General features: G+C 35.2%; 1 protein-coding gene across 1 annotated transcript in view; it reads right to left on the bottom strand.

Annotated features, from left to right (window-relative positions):
- The window catches only part of 5-HT2A (5-hydroxytryptamine (serotonin) receptor 2A), an 87,022-nt gene that overhangs the window by 30,878 nt on the left and 34,402 nt on the right, over positions 1-21,742 (bottom strand). The window contains exons 2-5 of the mRNA XM_053745840.1: positions 15,933-16,673; positions 13,187-13,289; positions 2,333-2,454; positions 86-284 (exon numbers count right to left, since the gene is read on the bottom strand). Coding sequence (XP_053601815.1) covers positions 86-284; positions 2,333-2,454; positions 13,187-13,289; positions 15,933-16,587 — 1,079 coding nt within the window. The 5' untranslated portion in view covers positions 16,588-16,673. The remainder of the gene's footprint in view (positions 1-85; positions 285-2,332; positions 2,455-13,186; positions 13,290-15,932; positions 16,674-21,742) is intronic.

The following is a 21,742-nucleotide window of genomic DNA, read 5'->3' as shown; positions in this document are numbered from 1 at the left end:
AGAACAGATGCGTTTAGGCGACTTGGAATATAATCTGATACTGGTTAGCAATAACGCACTCAATAAAAAATAATTTTAGTCTGACCTTCTTTGCATACCCCCAGGTACCGGAGTCGCTGCCAACCTGGCCTGTCTCTTCAATAACTGGACTGTCAATGCGAAGGAGACCACCATAGTCAACATGGGAATGTAGAACGCGACCAGAGAGCCGAAAATCCAAAAGAACCGGTTGTTGATAACGCAGAGGTCCGGCGTTGGCATAATGTTGGTTCTGTTGATGAGACCTGGTGGGGAAAGGAAAGGCTTTTTTATTTATCAGCGTGTGGTTCCGACCTAAAATAGGACCACTCCATATCCCGTGGGTATCCTTAAGGTACACATATATCGAGGCTGATAAGCACATTCAAAGAGAGTCGACATTCAGCTGATATAAAATATTGAGCCAAGTGAGCATTTTAAAAGTAATTTTTTTACACAGAGCTCGGGCTTCAAGCGTCACGGCTGTGAATGTAACAAAAAACGTGAAGATGTGTGTGTGAGAGAGAGAGAAAGAGATTATAAGTTTACATTATCTGCGACAAAGTACATCTAAAGCAACTCGCGCTGTAAAGTGGTACTTAATGGCGCCCCGGGGTTATTACGTTTTAAAATAATTTTCGCCTCCGTTTGAGTGAAAATTCCCTGCCCATTGGGTAATGTAATGAGGTTGTGGTAATGAGCTGCTGATGAGCGTACTAGCTGTTGCGTGTGGTCCCGCCCTAAAATAGGACCACTCCATGTCTTCCTGTGGATGTTGCGCGCTTTTGAATATTACTCGTTATTTATATAAGACGCATCATGTAAAATAAAATCTAAGTGTCTGTCTGTAATTACAAAATAACTGCATATTTTAATTGCATTATAACCCCTTTGTCTGTCTGTTTGTTGACAATAATCTTCGGAACGGCTCACTTATCTGATTTTAATGGACGATGTTGAAGATTACATCGTATAAAGGAAAACTATAATACTTTCGAATAATCTTTCTAGTGTAGTATAAGAGCCAAGCCCCATTACTCTGTCGTTCTTCGTCACTTTGACATCCGGACTACGTAGAAATTGTAAGGAGATTTGACATACGTCAACGCATGTCAAAACCTATAAAAAACAACGGAGCTATAAAATGGATAACGAAGCACAACGGTGTTACAAAAGGCGGTGTCGTCGTCGTAAAGGAGTACGAATGAGCAATAGCTCTTAAATTTTCAAGATACATTGATAAATTGTAATGGTGGCGCTAGAATGCCTCTAGGTAGGGTCATTAACATTTATCAATTATATTTTTGTATTTACCAATTGATTGATTCCATATGATTCCATACGATTCCATATGATTCCATATGATTCCACATGATTCCAAATGATTCCATATGAGTATACGAGAATACTGTTTGATACATTCGAGGAAATATCTTTTATTAGAAAACAGAATAAGACAATATTGAGAAGTCTTTGACTTTGGATCAAGTACTTTAGAATTTCAATAAGGGAAAGCGAAATTGGATCCTTGAGGATTGACGGGGTAACCCCTTGATCCGGATGTGTCGATTTCAAGTATGGTTAGTTTCAGTGGTAACCGCGTAATTTTGAAAGTTTCCCTTTTATGTATATCTACCCAAATTCATTGCATACTTGCCGCTATCAGCGCGCCATAAAAGTTCGTGCAGGATAACTTTATATGCTGTGGACTGTACGATCAGTAGTATATCTACCTATATTGTATTCATTTATATCATGTACAATCAAGAGCACATCTACCTATATTGTATTCAATAGAAAATTAAAGTAACTCGAAATAATGTTGGTTGTATACGCGAAGATTAGGGTGACCGAGCGCGCGTAAGCAAAAATATTACCACGATCTCCGTGGAAAAATGTCCTCATTTCATTTACTTGTTCCATACACAAAAGGGTAAAAGGGGACCCTATTACTAAGATTCCGGTGTCCGTCCGTCTGTCTGTCCCCAGGATGTATCACATGAACCGTGATAGTAAATTGAAATTTTTATCGCTGATATATTTTTATTGTCGCTATAATAACATATACTAAAAATCAGAATAAAATAAAATGATAACAGATAGGAATGTTCACCGAGCATTTAGTTATTTATATATTACACTTTAAAAATAAATTCATGCAGTAGTTTCTGAGTTTATAGCGAACAGATTTTGTTTTATAAAATATAGGGATAAGAATGTTACGAAACCCATAGTTCGCGAGTCTGACTCGCACTAAGCAGGTTTGAAGTGGCTGCATGATCTTTATAAAACCTTAACTGGCTGTATAACTTACCCAGAACGGTAATAGAGCTAGACACAAACATGCTGAGGAGCCAGACCAGCGCGATCTTGATGAGCACAACCCTCTTGGTGGAGTGGTGTCGACTCTTCAACGGGTTCCGTATCCCCAAGTACCTGGAAGATAATTCGTTATAAGTGATGTCATTTTCATAGGGGCGTTAGGCGATTGGGATGGCGAAATATTCCAATAGGAGTCCCAGTCGCCCAAGTATATTTTATCAGAATAAGTTTGTAGGTTTATTAATGTTATAAACTACTTTCTCTTATCCAGGTTGCGTTTGGGACTAGCCGCTTTCATCAGGCAGGCCGCTGGTTGTAAGATCAAATTGTATGGTTACTTTATATGCTGGCCCCGGTCTTCGCGGCTTTACAGTCAATCCTTTTTGAGAATAATATTGTCTATCAGCTGCCTAGGCCATGTCTTCGTCGTTTCATACAACATCCAAGCGAGGATATGGAGCGATCATATTTTTGGGCGGGACCACACGACACTATGATAATTTGTTACAATATTAAGTAAAAATTACAGAAACTTTTTCATGAAATTCAGCATCTTAAATAAATAACATGCTTATTTGCAGAAAATACGATGATAACGTAATTTTGGTTTCGATACGTTTTCCATACTAATGAAAGTTACATCACGGATAAAATCCAACTGGCAGGCAATGTTGATTCCAATTTCAAAATTCTTAAGTGAAGAAACCAAAATTTTCAGCCAGAAGTAATTACACTCATCACTAACATTATTTCGGCGGAGACAAACTTGTCACAGCCATCGCGATCAAATGGTATTGGTCAGGTACGTATTTGAAAATTTGTCGCCTGTGGGCTTTGTAATTTTTGCCGCCCCTACTAGTGTCATTAGACCTCAAGACCTAAAAGCTCTCCAAATAGTCTAAGCATACATAGGTGCAGAGAGACAGCGGGAAGCGACTTTGTTTTATACTATGTAGTTTTAGAAGCCATTTAAAAAATAATAATCTCAATGACATGTATTATTGAGATTATTATTATTATTTTTTATTATTCAATTTTCATATAATTTTATATGCATATTTAGCATTCTGCACGCATAGCCTTTTTGCATAAAAAAAATTGGTCTTACGAAATTGATTGGTTTTACCAATTTTTTTGGGTTCACGACACGACGCCCCCAAAATCTATTGCCGTAGGCTTCAGCCTTATAAGCCTGTTGGTGAATCCACCACTGGTTTTGAGACTGCTAGGAGACCCCAGTTTTACTTTTATTTACTTAGTATTGACAACTTGATGAATCGCTGTTTCCTTTTATTGAGAAGGAACGAAGTTGACGGTTAGGCCGCGCCTAGCGCGTCAAATGTTTTATATAAAAAATATGATTTTTAGGACATTATAACAGGGTGAAGCTTATAGAATTAGTAGGTACTGACCTCATTGGGAAAATCGACCAAGATTATAATAAAATTCAATTTAAAGTTAACAAAAATGCGTGGAATATAAGTGATTAGTTAAAGTATTTTTGAAGTAAATTTAATGTTTTTATTAACAATTTTAAATTGCTTTTTAATTTTTTTTTTCAAGTATATGCAGTAATGTTCATTCAGGATTCTATAGCAATTTCATTTAGAAAATGTATAATATTATTAATAATCATTTTTAAATGTCTACAATATGCCTACAATAAAACTAATTAAGATAAATTTATCACTAGCCCTCCACATAGTTCCAGCAGTTCAAAGCTGCACTGACATTAATAATCTTGAATTAAGTAAAATTTACAAGCGAGAGAATTAATTCCCTGTAAAAGGAATGGTGCCAAATAATTTTGAAATCTGCTGTAAATTATGACGACTATTCGTTATCTCTCGTACTTTCCAACTAATATTAAATTTTAGAAAAGATTTCCCTAACAAATGTTACTAAGTGAGTGAAGCAGGTTTTTTTCAATAATGGCCTTTATAGTGAAAAGTTGAATGATTTACAATTCAGTTTTTCACTATCGAATCTTTTCAAAAAACTGCCGGCTTGAACAAAGAATTTCTATGTATTCATATTAAAGGATATTAAAAATCCCAAAAAATGAGCGTAGCGGGGGTACACTACTACAACATTTAAAAAATTGAAATATTTTTCCTATCTCTATTATATATTTCATTATATTGTTCCGGAAACAATACTGTGGAAGTAGACACCCACAATTCGACACTCATCGAATTCAATCAGCAGCTGACGTATTTCCAAGTGCATATAGTATAGTGAAACTACCCATAAATCGTTGGAAATTCGCCGCTATTACCATAACAAAGAGTTCCAGACAGACGCATATTATATAAGCATAGAACTTATACCTGTAGACCAACTTGATATGCAGTTGTCTGTACTCTCTCGGTCGTATCGGCCTTCCACAAAACATAGAAGCACGTAGCAAGTTACTAAAGTCCACATGCTGTCTCTTTTCCCCTTATCGTGTACGCATCGTGTGAAAAAAAGAGAGAACGTGTGGATGCAATGTCGTGCTACGTGTTTTATGTGTCACGGTAGCCCTCCAGGTTTATTCAATAATGATTATGCAGGATAATTTTTGAAACAATGATATCTTGTGTCCTCTTTTGTTGGCAGCACGTTGCATGTTGTTGGGTGGAGGCTAGTAAATAATAAATTTAGTTCTAACTTACTTTCCTGTTAGCTTGGAAAAATGTCAACATGTGGCTACTTAGAAACTTTTCCATTGCAACTTCTTATGATGTTAGTAAGGAAGACGCGAGTGGTTATTACTATTTCCCAGTCAGAGATGATCGTTCAATACTATTCGTAAGATATTTTGGAATAAGAAGCAATAAAAAAAATAAATTGCTATGTTAAAAATGTACATTTCTCTCTGCATCACTTACTTGTTGACTGATAGAAAAAACCTCAAGATTTAAGTCCGATTTTTACATGTATTTGTAATAAAGTTAAATAAATAAATAAAAATATGTTTTAGATAAGCCTTAATTGTGATACAAACTTACTTTCTAACTCTCTCTCTCTTGTTTGAGCGTTTACCCAGTTTCTTTCGCAGCCATTGAGCATCGGAGCCAGGGACCACAGTTATTTTTCTCTAGAATTTCAATAATGCCGTACTTTCTATCTATCAAGTGTGTAATTGTGGTGTCGTATTTTATTAATGTCCCTAAAAAGACAAATATGTCATTACTTTCTCGTTTAGCTACATTGACCATAGACATTATGGTATGCGGTCCACCTAATGTAAATGGTCAGCATAGCGTATGGACTGTAACACCAGGGGTGTCACTTAGAGTTTTATGCCACAGTACCCTGTTATTAAGCTGCCTCTCTCATCCACGGTAGAATGACTGCAAAGAGGTATTAAAAACTTGTTTTAATATTCTGTTATTAATAAGAAGAACGATTTATTAAGAAATATGAAATGATGAAATGACAGCGTGCCGTTTGCGGCATGGCAAGATACGGTACATAAACCTTATACCGTGGTGATAGTGACTAAATTGCAATGAGTTCATGTGGCTTGATTAACAGGCAGTCGACAGTATTTCACAGTATTCGACAGTATTTCACGACAGAATAAGCCCATTAATGACGCATTTCAGACGCGGGACATAAAGTGGTATATAATTACATTGAGCGAGTCGACTGGCAACTCGCCGGTTAAATATAATTAAAGTAGTGCGAGTATGAAACTTGTGTCTGAAAAATACGATAAGGACATCTGTCTGAGATTAGTTATAATATGTTTCATTAAAAACTAGATGTTACTGAAGTAAATTGTCAAAATGGCTTACTATTTGTGTTACTCGATGGCTGGAGAAGGACGGAGAAAATAAATTGGACAGAAAATATAATGACGCCTACACTTCGTAGGCGAGAAAACAAGTTTGCTGAGCGCAGTTGAAATTGGGAGAAGAATTTTTGGGAATGATTAGCCATTTGCTTTGACGCGATATCTTATCAATAAATAATGCATATTGAAACTGCTATCAATAGATTAGGCATTATATCATGTCGAATCAAGTTAAATAAAGTTTAATAAGTATTAGTTCACAGCACACACAAAATAAAATCATTAAGTATAATCATTTTGACGTTTCCGCTGCTGGCCTTTTATTAAGAATGTTTCAGTGTATGGGCCATGACGCACCACGGCCCATTGCGGATTGGCAGGTTTTAATACTGCATATACAATCGGTGCCACCTGCTTAACGCGCTTCCGAAGCACGTAGGAGCTCAAGATAATACGTTTTTGTTCATCCGCCCATTGTGAGGGTGACTTAATCTCCAATATTACATGAAAATACTATGTTCGTATCGTAACTCAACTGTAGACAATCTACGAGGTACTGCGCGAGCTAACTATCACACAGCAAATACTTAGTTGACTCGCTTGATGTAAATTTAACCTAATACCAAGATTTACCTCAAGGCAGGCAAAACGCGTAGGCACGGATATAATAAGCGTCAGTAATTAAAGCTGTAGTTATATACCTATATATGGTAGCAAACTTGAGTAATAATAACCAGAAGGTGTGTAACGAAATTTCAGCGGTTTATAAGAATACTACCTTTTGCCTGCGGCTTCGCCCGCGTCTATTTTCCGGGATGTAACGTACCCTATGTCCTTCCCCATACTTCAAACTAGATGTATGTACCTATGCAAATTTTCAAGAAGATTGGTTGAGTAGATAATGCGTGAAGAGATAACCAACAAACTTACTCATTCCATTCCATTCCATTCCATATATAATGGAAAATATAGAGATATACGGCGTTTGCTTACTAATAAATATGTAGAAATAGACAAAGGTATTGTTGTAACAATTGTCTACAAACTTAATAAAAAAAAATAACGTGCCGTAAGTTATGTTTGACGTTTTTTCACGAGTAAATGTACCTTATAGACAGTTTTTGTATCTGTTTTTATTTTTGATCAATATTACTAAAAATTGACCTTATAGATTTTATCCGTCAAAAGTCAAATGTATGTTTTTCTATATATTTTACAAATATATAAACAAGGGCCGAGACGGTGCTCGTGTGTAAGAAGAATTTATTAAATACCCTGTCAAAACTTTGCGTTGCTTATTCAGCAATGTTAACACCTATACAAAGATTGATATTATATTCTAAGGAGGCTGCCTAATATCCTTGAACGACAAGAGACAGATTTATGCAAAGGCATATTGATTGATGATCAAACATGCAAGTTGATTTTAGGATTAAATCCAAATTTCATAATGAAAACATTGATTAATTTGCTAATTTTGCGACGCGATACAGTAAACATTCAGCTTTAACATTCTAGAATAACGTTAATCTATTACACTAAATGTACAAACCATACAACTAAGTAACTATATAGAAACAATCATAACATTTTAAATATAAGTAATTTAATAAGAATCTATATATATATATATAAAACTTTTGCATTACTGAGTGACTGACTGACTGATAGACAACGTACAGCCGAAACTACTGGGCGTAGGAAGCTAAAATTTTGCATGTAGGTTCCCTTGGGAGTGTAGGTGAGCACTAAGAGAGGATTTTTGGAAATTCTACCCCGAAGAGGGTGAAAGGGGTGAAAAACGTTTATATGAAAGTTCTACACCGTTGAAGAAAGTGACTTGAAAATTAGGATTTTGTTTACAACAAATTTATGAATTATCCTTTACTTTAATTATCCTCAACCCCTTCAAAAGGGGGGTGAAATATGGTATCGAACTTAAGACCTACAAATTTCAAAATAAAATGCTGAAAATTGGTAAACATACTATTCATCATTTTTCTTAAAGAATGACCGAGATTTTACTATGAAATTCACGCGGGCGAAGCCGCGGGCAAAAGCTAGTATTATATAATAGAAAAATAGTACGTGCAAGTAAAATAAAACGTACTCAATTGAATAGCTATATACCAAAATGAAGCATATCACAAAAATATTGCATCCGATTCTCAAATTTAAAATGTCCGCTCAATCGTAAATATGAAGTGGATTAAATTAGCACCGGCTTTATTGACAACCAGATGTGGAGGAGGCAGGAGCATGACAATAACACACATGACACACACACACACACACGGGAAAGATACATACTTGCTCATCTGCCTAAAGTCGAATTTTTTTTGGTAAAATGGTATTATGTGTTATGTTTTTGCCAAGTAATATAAATATATGTAGGTAGTATAAATTAGAATTATAATTTCTTAAATGAACAATAAATTATTATTAAATAGTTCCCTTTCTCACAGCATGTATTTGGCAACTGAATGTACTGTGTGTAGCTTTTATAATAAATAAATGATAATAAACATGTATGTAAATATATGTATAAGATATAAAGAGGAAGCCTTTATTAAGTGGATTGACCTATATATCTGTGGGTTTAGCACGAGATTTTGCGAGCGTTAATCTTTTTGCTATCACCATCGACAAAATTTACTGTCTAAAATTAACAACACCTACAAAGTTGTAAAAGGAATCAGTTTTTCCTATAAAATTTGACGTTGTCGATACGATTATGATATTGCATTAAGAGTTTATAGCTATAGATTGCGTATGTCAGACCTGAAATAAGTTACAAAGCAGTGATGATGCAGTTTACGCCCAGGTGGAAACAAAAAAGTGTGAAATATGCCCGGTTGTTGGTTTGGTTTGCCCGGGCATAAACGCTTATATTCTTCGTTGGTACGATCTCGTTTTGCGCAAACCAGCAAAATACGTAAAGAACAATGTCTGGCCACGGCGCGGTCATATGTTATTTGTAAACCCAGGAAGGCTTGATGTTGTTCAGACTGATATTCGTCTGACAGCTGATGCCGAAGACTGTGCGAAGTGGATGAGAAAAATCAGAAAAGCGGACTGGCTCCGATGCTCTGCGGCAAGCGGGTTAACGCACAAATGAGAGAGAAACAAACGTTAATGCTCGAGTAAGAATGTTTGTGTCTAGTTTGTGCGCGGACACAAACCCACTTCGAGCTACCAGCTCGTCAATATTGCAAGCTTTTGGCCGTGCGACTGGGATCAGTGCGGGATTCCAGCTTGAAACAGTGTTGTTTGTTAAATTGTAAAAAGTCACGCCGTCATTTTATTTACTGGGAAGTTACAATATTACGTTACGATATACAGTTAGCTGGTAGGTCCTGTCCGAGCCCTGGAAACGGAAGTGTTTCCAGGGCTCGAACAGGACGATTCGGCCATTAGCACTCGTTTTATAAGCCCTCAGCAAGGTTACCTACAGACAGGATGGATGATTTTTTTTTAGGAAGTTTTATAACAACTGTGTATATGCATAATGGCCGTACTAAATATATATTTAGTAACGCAGTTTCGACATTTATATTGAGTGCCGAACGGCCGGCCTACAATTTTTATTTTATTATATAAATTAAACTTAAACGTTACATAAAAACAAGTGACCATTCTAACATGCTTTCGCAATCTTTCATTTGGCATGTCGTCCGAAAAATAAAACCAGGAGGTATTTAAACGGGTTCGGTTTAATTAACCTTAATTACAAAAAATAGTAGCTCGAGACGGAAGTCGGCGTACGTTAATCACAAACTTTTTATTTTAATTTATAGTTAAACAAGTTTCAGTCTTATTTATGTGTACTGTAAAGTTGTAAATACAATTATCGCATGTCTCGTGCAAATAAAAAAAATAAAGTTCCTATGTGATTGTCATGTCACACAAACTTCGTCTTTAATAATATCAGGATTAGCGGGAACCAAAGGCGGCGTGCCTACGAATAAAAAGGTACGGGCACGTAGGGGCATTCCCGAAGAAAACAAATTGGATAATCAAACTCCTGCAGTCTTCCCGAAACCAACACGACCGCTACAGGGAAAACTCCCAAAGCCGGATACTAGGGACACCAATATTGGATAAACCATAGATTTATATATTTATTTATTTTTCTAACAAATACACGTCTTATAAATTATTGTGCTTTATACGTTTTTTTTTTTTATAAAATAAGCCAATACTAAGACACTGTACACCTGTAGGAGCCACAAAAGTAATATACCTATATTATTTATAGATAGATAGCGCGAGTTGTGCGTATGGTAATTGCTATATTATTATGCGTGTAATTTGTGAATCCCGAATAAACCCAAAAATACCTTTAGACAGCTCAGCAGACCTACCATCAACTTTTACGAAACGATCCCAATGCAACTCAGTTCAATTAGGGAATCTAAAATGAATCGCATCAGTATTAAAAGTTAACTTGGTACGAAATTGAGATGCAAATTTAATAAATAAATAATAGCCCCAAAGTACGTTCGAGACTTGTGTTATGGGATACTAACTTAACGACACTAAATTTTATAACAAATAAATATATAGAAAAACATCCAAGACCCGAGCTAATCAGAAATAGATCATTTTCCATCATGACCCGACTGGGGATCGAACCCGGGACCTCTCGGTTCAGGGGCAAGCACTTTACCACTGCGCCACCGAGATCGTCTTTATTTAGGTCATAATAAATTTAGGTCACAAAGCAGATCTGATTTGATAGTAAGCCCTTGGTCTATAAATCCATCATATAAGACTTACCTCCCAAACGCCCACATAACTTTAGTTGGATCGCGTTTGAACGTCGATTTTCCAACATTTTTTAACGTTTCGGTTATAAGTTTCTAGTTACAAGTTCCAAGTTCGGTTACAAGTTGTATTTGACAAGGGAAACATTGAACAAACTGTTAAGATACACTATTTACTACTATTTTGAGTATATTTATTGAAAATGTAGCATCTAGGTTTACATAAATCAATGGACCAAAGTTTCCAAAAAATCCACTTACATAGGCATAAAATATTCAATCCTACTGGTACAGTGTCCATACTAACTGAATAAATTATGTAAACGTAAACAAGACCTCAAGTATAACTTAGATAAGAAAGTTTCAAGGACTAGGAAAGTATTCTATAGATGAGATGAAAATAGAAAGTAGGTACCAGTTCATGACGCAGAAAACATTTTACTCTAAGAATTATTCAGAAGATCAAGAAAATTAGATTTCTATTTATAAAATCGGTTCGTTTTGTCATACGTACCTGATTTTATAAATAGAAATCTAATTTTCTTTCTTGATTAACTTTACAAATAACCAAAATGCTAAATGTTTGTATTATGTTGACGCGTACGCATTTATGTATATTTAAAAAAAAAGTCAAATATGTCACAAAAAATAAATTTTGATGTCAATATTGGCCACCTAATAACCAAACCTCTATTTTGTCAAAAATATACACCTATGCTTGTTCCACATTTTTTTAAAAGATGCTAGCGAAATCTAGTAATATTAGAAGCTACGGTCAAGAACAATAAGAAGTCTTACGATATAGTATACAATACGAAGGATCGAATATTTATAAGAACAATATAGTCTCATATAATGATCGTACTCGGGACCCCGTAAAGATATGATGATATTGGCACTACATTTTTGCATTAGGAGGCCCTTCTGTCCTAATTCGTATCTTACGAGTATAAGGCTGATATCAATCGCCACTGTGGAAAACATTTTATTTACACTGGAATATTTACTAACAATAACAGGGTTTATCACAGGCTTTTGATATTAGATTTGTTATAAATAAGTACTCTCACACAACCCCCTTTCTCTACCGGTGTTGTCTCTACCTTTAGCTTTCCCTGTCTCTTTCTCATCTAAAGCTTAAAAAATTGTTAATATTTGGATTTTTTGTTGATTAGTGTTTTTATGTAGTGCAAATAAAAAAGCCTTTAAGAACAAACACAAAGTCAAGTTTACTTTTTGAAGCGAGCGACTTTTTGAAGTCGTTTTCAAAAAATACGTAGTAATTTTCCAACCATAAAATATGCACACCGCATTTTTGTGTGTTGTTTTTGTAAACGCCCGTGGTCGGGCAGCGTCACAAAATAAGGATACCCTTTAATTTAGACCCCAGATTATATTTCAGGACTCTGAAAGGGACTACTGAAATTTCATAATTAACGTATACATACGCCCTTTTCATAAACGTTGTCATGATATCAAAATATTTTAATAGGGTGCTGTCAGTTGTAAATTAAAATTACAAAAAATAATTGTTCTGTACTACAGACCCTCTTAAAAACAGATAAGTCATTAGATGAAGATCCATCTATGATTTTACGACCTGTATGTTAATGCTATGGGAATGCCTATCCAATTTAGCCTATCCGAGGAGTGTCACAGCCAATAATGGAACTGGATGAGAGAGACACTGATAATGCACTCGCCGTATCGTATTTATATCGCCGCCATATTGCTCATGACAGACATAGTGCACCACAATAACGGATCGTAATTAAATTCATATTGATCGTAATTTCAAACATACATTACTAATGTATACAGTACGGTTTAAAATCAGTAATACCATATGACGGCTACACGCTATCGCCGAACTCAAAAAGATGCCGACGCGGAAGAATGAATATTGCGTAGTTGGTATGAGAGCTCTTATTTGCCGTAGTGTAAAATTAGCTATGTAAGCCGATCCGCCAAAGTTTGGCCAACTGTTTTTTTTTTTAATAAATAAATATATAGGAACAAATCAGACAGATTGAGTTAGCCCCAAAGTAAGTTCGAAACGGAAGGGATACTATAAGGGATACTAACTCAACGATGCTAAATTCTATAGCTTAAACATATATAGATAAACATCCAAGACCCAGGTCAATCTGAAAAATATCATTTTCCATGTTAACCAGACCGGGAATCGAACCCGGGACCTCAAGTGTAGCAGTCCGGCAAGGTGACCATTAGGCCACGGAGGTCGTTAAATGTCTGCCTATAGTGTTTAGCCGGCAATGTACAAATGTTCACATACCTGCCAATACTGATGAAGCACATGTGCATTATGCTCGCGGAGCAGGCCAGCACATCGCATGTGACATAAACGTTGCACCACACCACTCCCAACGGCCAGTAACCTCAGAAAAAAAGATAAAAGATTAGATCAAAAAAAAAAATGTTCGAAATATGAAAAGAATACTGTAAAAGATTTCTTTTAAATAAAATATTCGAATAACAAATGCCCTAGAATAGGACCACTCCATATTCTTCCGTGGATGTCGTAAGAGGCGACTAAGGGACACAGCCTAGGCAGCTGAAAGGCAACCATTTTATTCCTACAGGACGTCAGGATGTAAAGTTACAGCCGAATATTTAAAAATTTTAAGGTTAATAGGCCACCAGAAACCGGTCAAAATGTTTTAATAGTCAATGTTTTCAAGGCAAGGCAGATTTCTTCCAACTAATTAAAAATGTTGATTATGGCAACTCAAGAGACCTTATCTGCCATCCAATGCATCTGTTCTTTGGACTTTTTTTATTTTTCTCATAAAAACTGTATCTTATTTACAGGTTCGAGAAACACAAGCACTAAGTTACCTACACACTCCTCATTCATGTGTGATTCAGGATACATTTAAGGATGTGACGCCGAAGAGCCTAACGCAAAAGAAATAATTATTTATTATTAATAATATTTTAAGACTGCCTTATTGACGTTTGGGATTGTTATTGTTGTCTATCAGCTGCCAAGGGTATGTATGAACGACATGGAGAGGATATTGAGTGGTCTTATTTTAGGGCGGGACCACACGCCACAAGGTTACCTAAACACTGTATGACACCTATACACACACACATATATTTGTATTTGTTGTTTGTAATTTGAATACATTACAATATATTTCCAAATCCAATAGCAATATCAAGAAACAAAGAATACAATGTAAATATTGTATGAATAACGATACAGTATCAAGAATTCTACATGCAGTATTGCAATATCAAAAGAAATGGCATTGAGAAATATTCCACAGTTGGTTAGAATTTTTTCGCACAAGAAAAAAGAATCCTTATAGTTAAAATAAATTGGAAGTGCTCCTGGAATGGAGCTTTGATGTTTCAAAGCTTTAGCAGTTGGTCATCTCAGAACATTATGTAAAGACATCATTATCAACAGTGCTGGGGAACAGGCCTTCCTTATGGATGGACAAGGAGTATGAGCCGTGACTACGCGAGCCCATTGGCGGGATACGTGAACAAGATGTAAGAAAGCGTTATTAATAAATGTAGTGTTTATTATCGATATATTTTATTCATAATATAAAGTATGATCTTCCATCACTAGGCTGCTGAATCATAGACAGGGCATAGAAACAGTATTTTTGTCAACTGGTTTAATAACGGGCTAAGCAAGTTAACGTAATTGCTCGTTCCGCTCTGAGCGGTACACTTTTGAGAGCGTTAACGCCTTTGAGATTAACCTGTTTGATTCCATCTCGCCTATGACAATCACGTTATGTTTCATCTCTTTCTTACTTGTTTGTGTAGGCGTGGTGGGTGGGGGGAAATCAGAATAATTCGAACTAAATCGAAATAAAAATGCTCTTTGATCAGAAGCCGGTAAATAAGGGTTTTCTCCAAGTTGAGTCGTAATGATAACGTTCTATACAACATATAAGGAGATGCGGGCAAACTGATTTTAAGAATTAACTAAAAATCAACCCGATAAGGTGCTTTGTTGCATGAAACAAAATATACTTCTAAAAATAAGTTTTAGTCCACAAAGGGCACCTGCTATTATAGTAGATCCGAACAGAATTTACTTGCAAACAAATCTGACAAAAATGTGACCTTACATAGGATGAAATTAAATATCTTCTTCAAAGGAATGTTCACTCTCTTATGGAATATTATTTTCGTGTTATAGGAAATGTTGAAAGTTGTAATATATCTTCTCGTTTTTTATATTGCATCTGTATGATTCTCGAATTTGATATTTCCTGTACCTTTTCAATTTGATTTGGGTAACTACGAAAATGTATTAAGTTAGGAAAAAACAAACTACTGTGACACAGAAAATATGACCAATTATGTATAAGATATGATCGAGAATCATGTAATTCTTTTCCGTAAAAGTATTACCTACATTCACTTACATATTGTGTAAAATAGAGTACACCAATATCCTAATGAGTATTGAGATTTAAGAAGATAAACGAATAAACAAAATCTGTTGAAACTAAATAGCGATTATTAACCCAGTTTCGAACTCCAGTTCTAGCCCGATGTTTGGATAAGTAAGTTCCAAATTACGGCTTCAATTCCAACAAACAGACGGAACAAGCAAACTTATTTTTTTACTGCTTGGAAATGCCAACGCGTTTAGAATAGATAGAGTGTTGCGTTGTTTATGTGTGCTTAAAAGTTCAAATGTGTTAACAATTTTAGATAATAATATCTATAAATTGTTTGATTCCCCAGCAGTAAATAGATTTACTCATACTATTCTGTGCTATATAATATAGTGCAGGGAAAGATTTGTATTTTTATTTGTAAAGCAGAAACTTAAACTGTTTGATCTCTTTTATGTAGTTTGATATAGAATTAGACTATTACTTTTTATCGCGAAAAATATACGGACGCAGCTTCAAAATGTATTTGAGCGGCCCAGATCGAATTATGTAATTTTATATTTCTGTGCGTATCCTTTCTTTTTTGTACATTAATATAAACTATATATATATAACTATAATAAATTACCAAGATTCGGAGATCCTTACCTAAAAATCCCGGAATAGCCCCCATTGGCATAACAAACAGACTGACCAGCAGATCAGCTATCGCCAGCGACAGCAGAAAGTAGTTTGTAACGTTCTGCAAACGTTTGTCCAAACACACCGCCAAGCACACCAATATATTGCCAACACCACCCGCCACTATAAACAATATCACAAATAGAAAACTCCAATCATACTGCGACTTCTCACCACCATTTTCCGTTATATTTCTAATATTCCAACTACACTGAAACTTTTCCTCTGTATCATTTCCAACACTGTTGTTCGACACGTCGATGTACAACGTCCTATTAAAATCACTGGAGCACAATAGTTCGTTCCACTCGCAATAGTCAAAACTTGGTAATCTTAACCATAATGATTTGAGCGCGCTTTCAAAGATAACTGTGTACATGTTCAGCTTAAATCCAGTGTTACATAGAGTATAGTTATAAGGGTCCATAGTATCATTGAGACTAGCGTTGCAACTGTAGGATGTCTCATTTTGGATGTCGATATTGAGTTTGCAGTTGAAGAAGACGGAGTTGGGGCCTGCGTCACAATCGATGCCTGGGCTGACGTCGCCGCAGGCTTGTTGCGTGGTGAGATGACAAGTTAGGTCGGGTATGCTTGTGTACAGGTAGGTATAGTTCGTCATGTCCAGGGCCTTGACTGGACGAGGCTAGGTGACATCCGCAGGCATCCTTTTTTGACATTACGCGGCCTTCATTGCAAGTTTGGTATCTGAAACAATAGAAAGTCAAGTTAGTTTGTTGAGTTACATTGTAGCTGCTAAGGCATTGATACTAATCATTGAGATTTTATCAAATATCCACGTTATTATCTACAGATGGAGGTAGTATAAAATTTACAAGGATCTCGTCCTGTTATCCTCATAATGTTATACCTAGATAATATTGAGATTATTTATATTTGTAGTATAATCAAAACTTGGAGAATTTAAATATGTCCTATTCTAAGACAAAGACTTAGTATTTCCTATCTAGTCGGTTTTCAAAATAAATAATAATAACAAATAATATATTGAAAGATCATGTCTATCCAATTACATGCATATCCATCAGTATTCATGTCAACAAACAGAATATATCATATACGTGATAATGTAAGAATCCTTACGCTATGCGGATTGGAAAACAAGTTTCGTTACACACGAAATCACACGAGGAATCCAGATGCCAGAATTCAGCTTCACACAATCCATTTCCCGTCGAACGACATTAAACCATCAATCACTGAACGTAAAACTAAATGAAACTGGATAAAGTCGGATGAAACTGCACCATTCTAGAATTATCTTGAGAAAGGAACACAGTAAAAATTTAAACGACTGAAACTATTCATATGTTTTTAGTTATAAAATGGTTTTAGATATATGATTTTTTGGGAATAGATACATCTATCGATCCAACAAATCGGTGTTTGTGGATGTACAAAAATGCATATCTGAAAAATAAAATGTTGATTTGTTCCACTCCGTAAACGCTTTGAGGAATTATATATAAATGCAGTCCACAGCTTCGCCCGCAGCAAAAAGTCAGCCTATGTCACCCTTCGGTTCTTTAACTATTTCCACACCAAAAATCATCTAAATCCAATTCTCCGTTGTGGCGTGAAAAGACAATACATTTTCATACAAAAGTCTAAGAATTTTTAAATTAGTATATTATTGCACTTAAATATTGTGAAACTATACCTCGTTAAAGCTTTATAAAGGAATCCATTACTACATAATTATTACATTTTGAGAATAATCTGACTTTATTTCAATAAATAAAATCTGATTTTATTTATTGAAATAAAGTCAGATTTTATATATTCCACAAATGTACACACACGTCTTGGTTAGTTCTTTGTCATCCGTCAACATTGTAGCTGTGCTGTTGCATATTCGCTGTAAAGGTTTTTTATCTGTAACGACATCTATGGTGATATAATAATAATACCCACCGTTACTAGAGGATATACGAGTAGCTACATACGTGTCATACAAAATGCAGTCAAGTTTAGTGCAGTCGCTTAGCGTAATATAACCTCGGGCATCAAGGCTACCATGGTTATTATAGAAATTTCCGGAGATCGAATCCCACTGATAGCGGAATAGTTTTTTTTAAGGTTATTTATTTAAATGCAGAAATGCCCAAATTAAATTATACTTTTATTTTTAATATAAATATTTAAAGAGACAATTTTGTGTGTGACTTTAATTTATTTGATTTAAACCATATGCACAAATACAGTACACATATGTTTGTATACAACGATAATAGGGGTGAATTTGCAATTATTTTCTGTAGCTAACTTGTTGCACGATAAGGTTGGTCAATCAATGGTACTTTTTTTGTTCTGGATTAAGAGCGTAATTATTAATACATTGAGCGTAATTATTAGTACATCGTAATCATTAATACACCCAGTCACGTGTCGGCGTCGCTTACCTTTAAACTTAAACCCTCTTATTCAAAAAATATTAAAGCATACTATAAGCTAAACTATGTTTTATCTCGTTCAATGTAAAAATAGTGCGATATTGGCTAAAAATCTTTTTCATCCAAATGTCTTATAATGCTAGATCATGTGTATTGCTCATTAAAAATCTTGACAAAATATACTTTGCCCAAAGTATGTTTTAACTTTTTATGTGTAAGATGGTAATTCTCTAACACTGGCACCACACCCGTTTCTGCTCATGTCATATTCCGTCTCCTTGACAGTGTACGGTCTCATGCAAATAGGACATCAAACGCGCAAATTAAACATAAGTGTTTATCTGCAATGCATATACTGCAATATTTTTGCATCTGATGAAGATGTTGAAATGGAAGGGTAGGATTCCATATTTATTATTTATAGTCTATTACACGCTGATAAAAATATATATTTGAATATTTAAGTGTCTATGAATATTTAAATCAGATTAGATCATGACATAGACTTCTTTTGATCTTATTGTTCACGCTAAATGTGTTCTCAAAAGGAATAGATAAAATATTCACCATTTTCTAAATTCCTAACATTGTATTTTATGATGTAATGATAATTAAGTAAGTCTATCTGTCTGTCATGCTTTTACGGCTAAACCGCTGGGATTTTGATGAAAAAAAAAATGATGAAATTTGGAATCGATGTAGTGAACGAGCCGGGGTCAAACATTAGTTACTGCGGACGGAGCGTGAACAGCTTATGATAAATATTATTTATTTTATAAGATTACTAGCGGCTAGGTTCGCTCGCGTAAAACCATAATGAAAAGTAGCCTATGTGACTCCTAATGGTTTCGCCTATCACTGTGCCAAATTTCATCAGAATCGGTCTTAGTAGTTTTGAATTTATCCATTATAAACAAAGCGGTGGTGGTGGTGTAATGGTTAAGACCCCCGGCTGAAGATCGAAAGGTCCCAGGTTCGAATCCTACTCGTGCCACATGAGTTTGTATACCAATCAGACTCATGTATAGTAGTTTTCATAGATCACCACTTGCTTCCGGTGAAGGAAAAACATGCGAGGAAACTTGCACACTTGTGTGAAATGGAAAAGGCAATGGCAAACCACTCCATTAATAATGCCAAGAAAGTTGTTACGTGTGTTTCATTCCATGTAATGACCACGACCCTCAGTCATGAGGAATAAGACTAAGAAGAAGAGTTACAAACAAAAAACAAAAATACAAATCCTTTCTCTTTATAATATCAGTATGGAGTATGGATATTTTTAATACAGAGAGAGAATATAGCTACTAATTTTGTATAAATTGAAGTTTTCTCAACAAATAAAAAGAGAAATCCAAGTCAGGAAGCAAAGAATTGTTCTTATCCATTTTATTCATCGACAAAGGCTCTCATACTGATCTTAGTTCCAAAGCTAAGTACTCGTAAGGGCACTTAGTTTTGAATATTAATTCGAAGGGCAAGGTGACTGGGAAATAGACGGTTGATACGAGGTCGTACAATAAAGAACAAAGGGAATTGAAGAACTTGAAGACAATTTTGTTTAGTAAGGCTTTGCTCAAAGGAAGCTGAGATAAGGTCGGGGATTATGAGTACTTCGCTGTATTGGCTTAGTTATCTGTGTTTGTTATAATATTAGCTTTTGCCCGGGACTTCGCCCGCGTGATTTTCCCTTCAATGAAATATCTAGACTCTACAAACTAATCTGGTTTCCCCAAACAAACTTAGAACCCCTTTTTACCCCTTAGAGAATGAATTAAAAAAAATATTTCTTAGTGCACCCCTAGACCATAGATAAGGAACCTACGTGCTAAATTTGAAGTTTCTAGATCCAGCGGTTTGGGCTGTGCGTTGATATGTCAGTCAGTCATTCGGTGTCTTCTTTTATATATATTTATTTATTAAATTTTCTATATCTGACCCCGACTGTATTAAATCAATTTTCACGGTGACAGGAGTGGATAGCGTTTATTAGGAAAAAATCAGTGCCTCTTCGCAGCAGAATTAGTGGTTATTCCAACAGTCTTCTGAAGGCCATTGCTATGCATATGGGATACGTTGTAATGAACCGCCTTATAAAAACTACTTTTTTTTCCTTTCTTCCTGCAGACGCATGCATGAGTGATGATTATAGTTTTGAATATTTCTGTTTCTCATCGCTACATGATCACGTTAATTTACGTTTCATGTAAATCATTAATATAGATTATAATGGATGTATTCAGCATGTTCCAACATGTTCAGCTGACAACAACCCGCTTTGTGTGAAACTAAAGCGTAAAACAGACTGGTGAATAAATAAATAAATAAATAAATAAATAAATAAATAAATAAATAAATAAATAAATAAATAAATAAATAAATATATTAGGACAAATCACACAGATTGAGCTAGCCCCAAAGTAAGTTCGAGACTTGTGTTATGGGATACTAACTCAACGATACTATATTTTATAAATAGATACATATATAAATAAACATCCAAGACCCGGGCCAATCAGAAAAAGATCATTTTCCATCATGACCCGACCGGGGATCGAACCCGGGACCTCTCGGTTCAGTGGCAAGAACTTTACCACTGCGCCACCGAGGTCGTCAAAATAAATGTTATTTGTAAGTCATTCTAGTGGTACAATAAGTTTTTTTTTACAAAAAAATGTGAAACAAGCCATTTTTGTTGTCAGAGAGATGTTTTATTTAATGTGTGATAAAAAAATCATGTCCGCGCAGTTAACTGTTGAGGAGTTACCACGTCTGGAGCCGTTCCTAGGCGCATCATCAGGTCATGCATTGTCATCCAAACTAAAAGCGTGTGCAAAACAAGTATCAGCTCAATCGGTTGAAGATATGTAGGTAATGCAATGAAAATAAATAAATAAATATCCCAAACATCAAAGTTGAATTGCAAGATTTCATCCAAACAAACATATAGTTATTTAACCTCATACATACAAAAAATCTAATCCTAACTTCCTAACTAGGTAATATTATAAATGCGAAAGTAAGTTTGCCTTGTTACGTTCAATCTACTCAACCAATCTTCTTGAAATTTTGCATACATGTAGTTTGACGTATAGAGAAGCACATAGGGTACCTTTCATCTTAGAAAATTAACGGGGGCGAAGCCGCGGGCAATAGCTAGGTGTTAGTTAAAAACTTTGTTTGATTGTTAGATGATGGCTTCCGCATATTGTAATTTGCACTTGCATATAGATTTTTTGTGTCACTGCATATAATGTGTATATTTCATTAAGCATAATTAATAGAAATTAAATAAAAACTTGTGAAAAATAAATCTCTCGCCGCATTAAATTATTCGACATAACCTGCAAATTAAAATCCCCT

The sequence above is a fragment of the Plodia interpunctella genome, chromosome 5 (genome assembly GCF_027563975.2).
Source record: "Plodia interpunctella isolate USDA-ARS_2022_Savannah chromosome 5, ilPloInte3.2, whole genome shotgun sequence".
NCBI lineage: Eukaryota > Metazoa > Arthropoda > Insecta > Lepidoptera > Pyralidae > Plodia > Plodia interpunctella.
The sequence above is the reverse complement of the archived record's forward strand: the minus strand, read 5'-3'. Positions and strand labels throughout refer to the sequence as shown.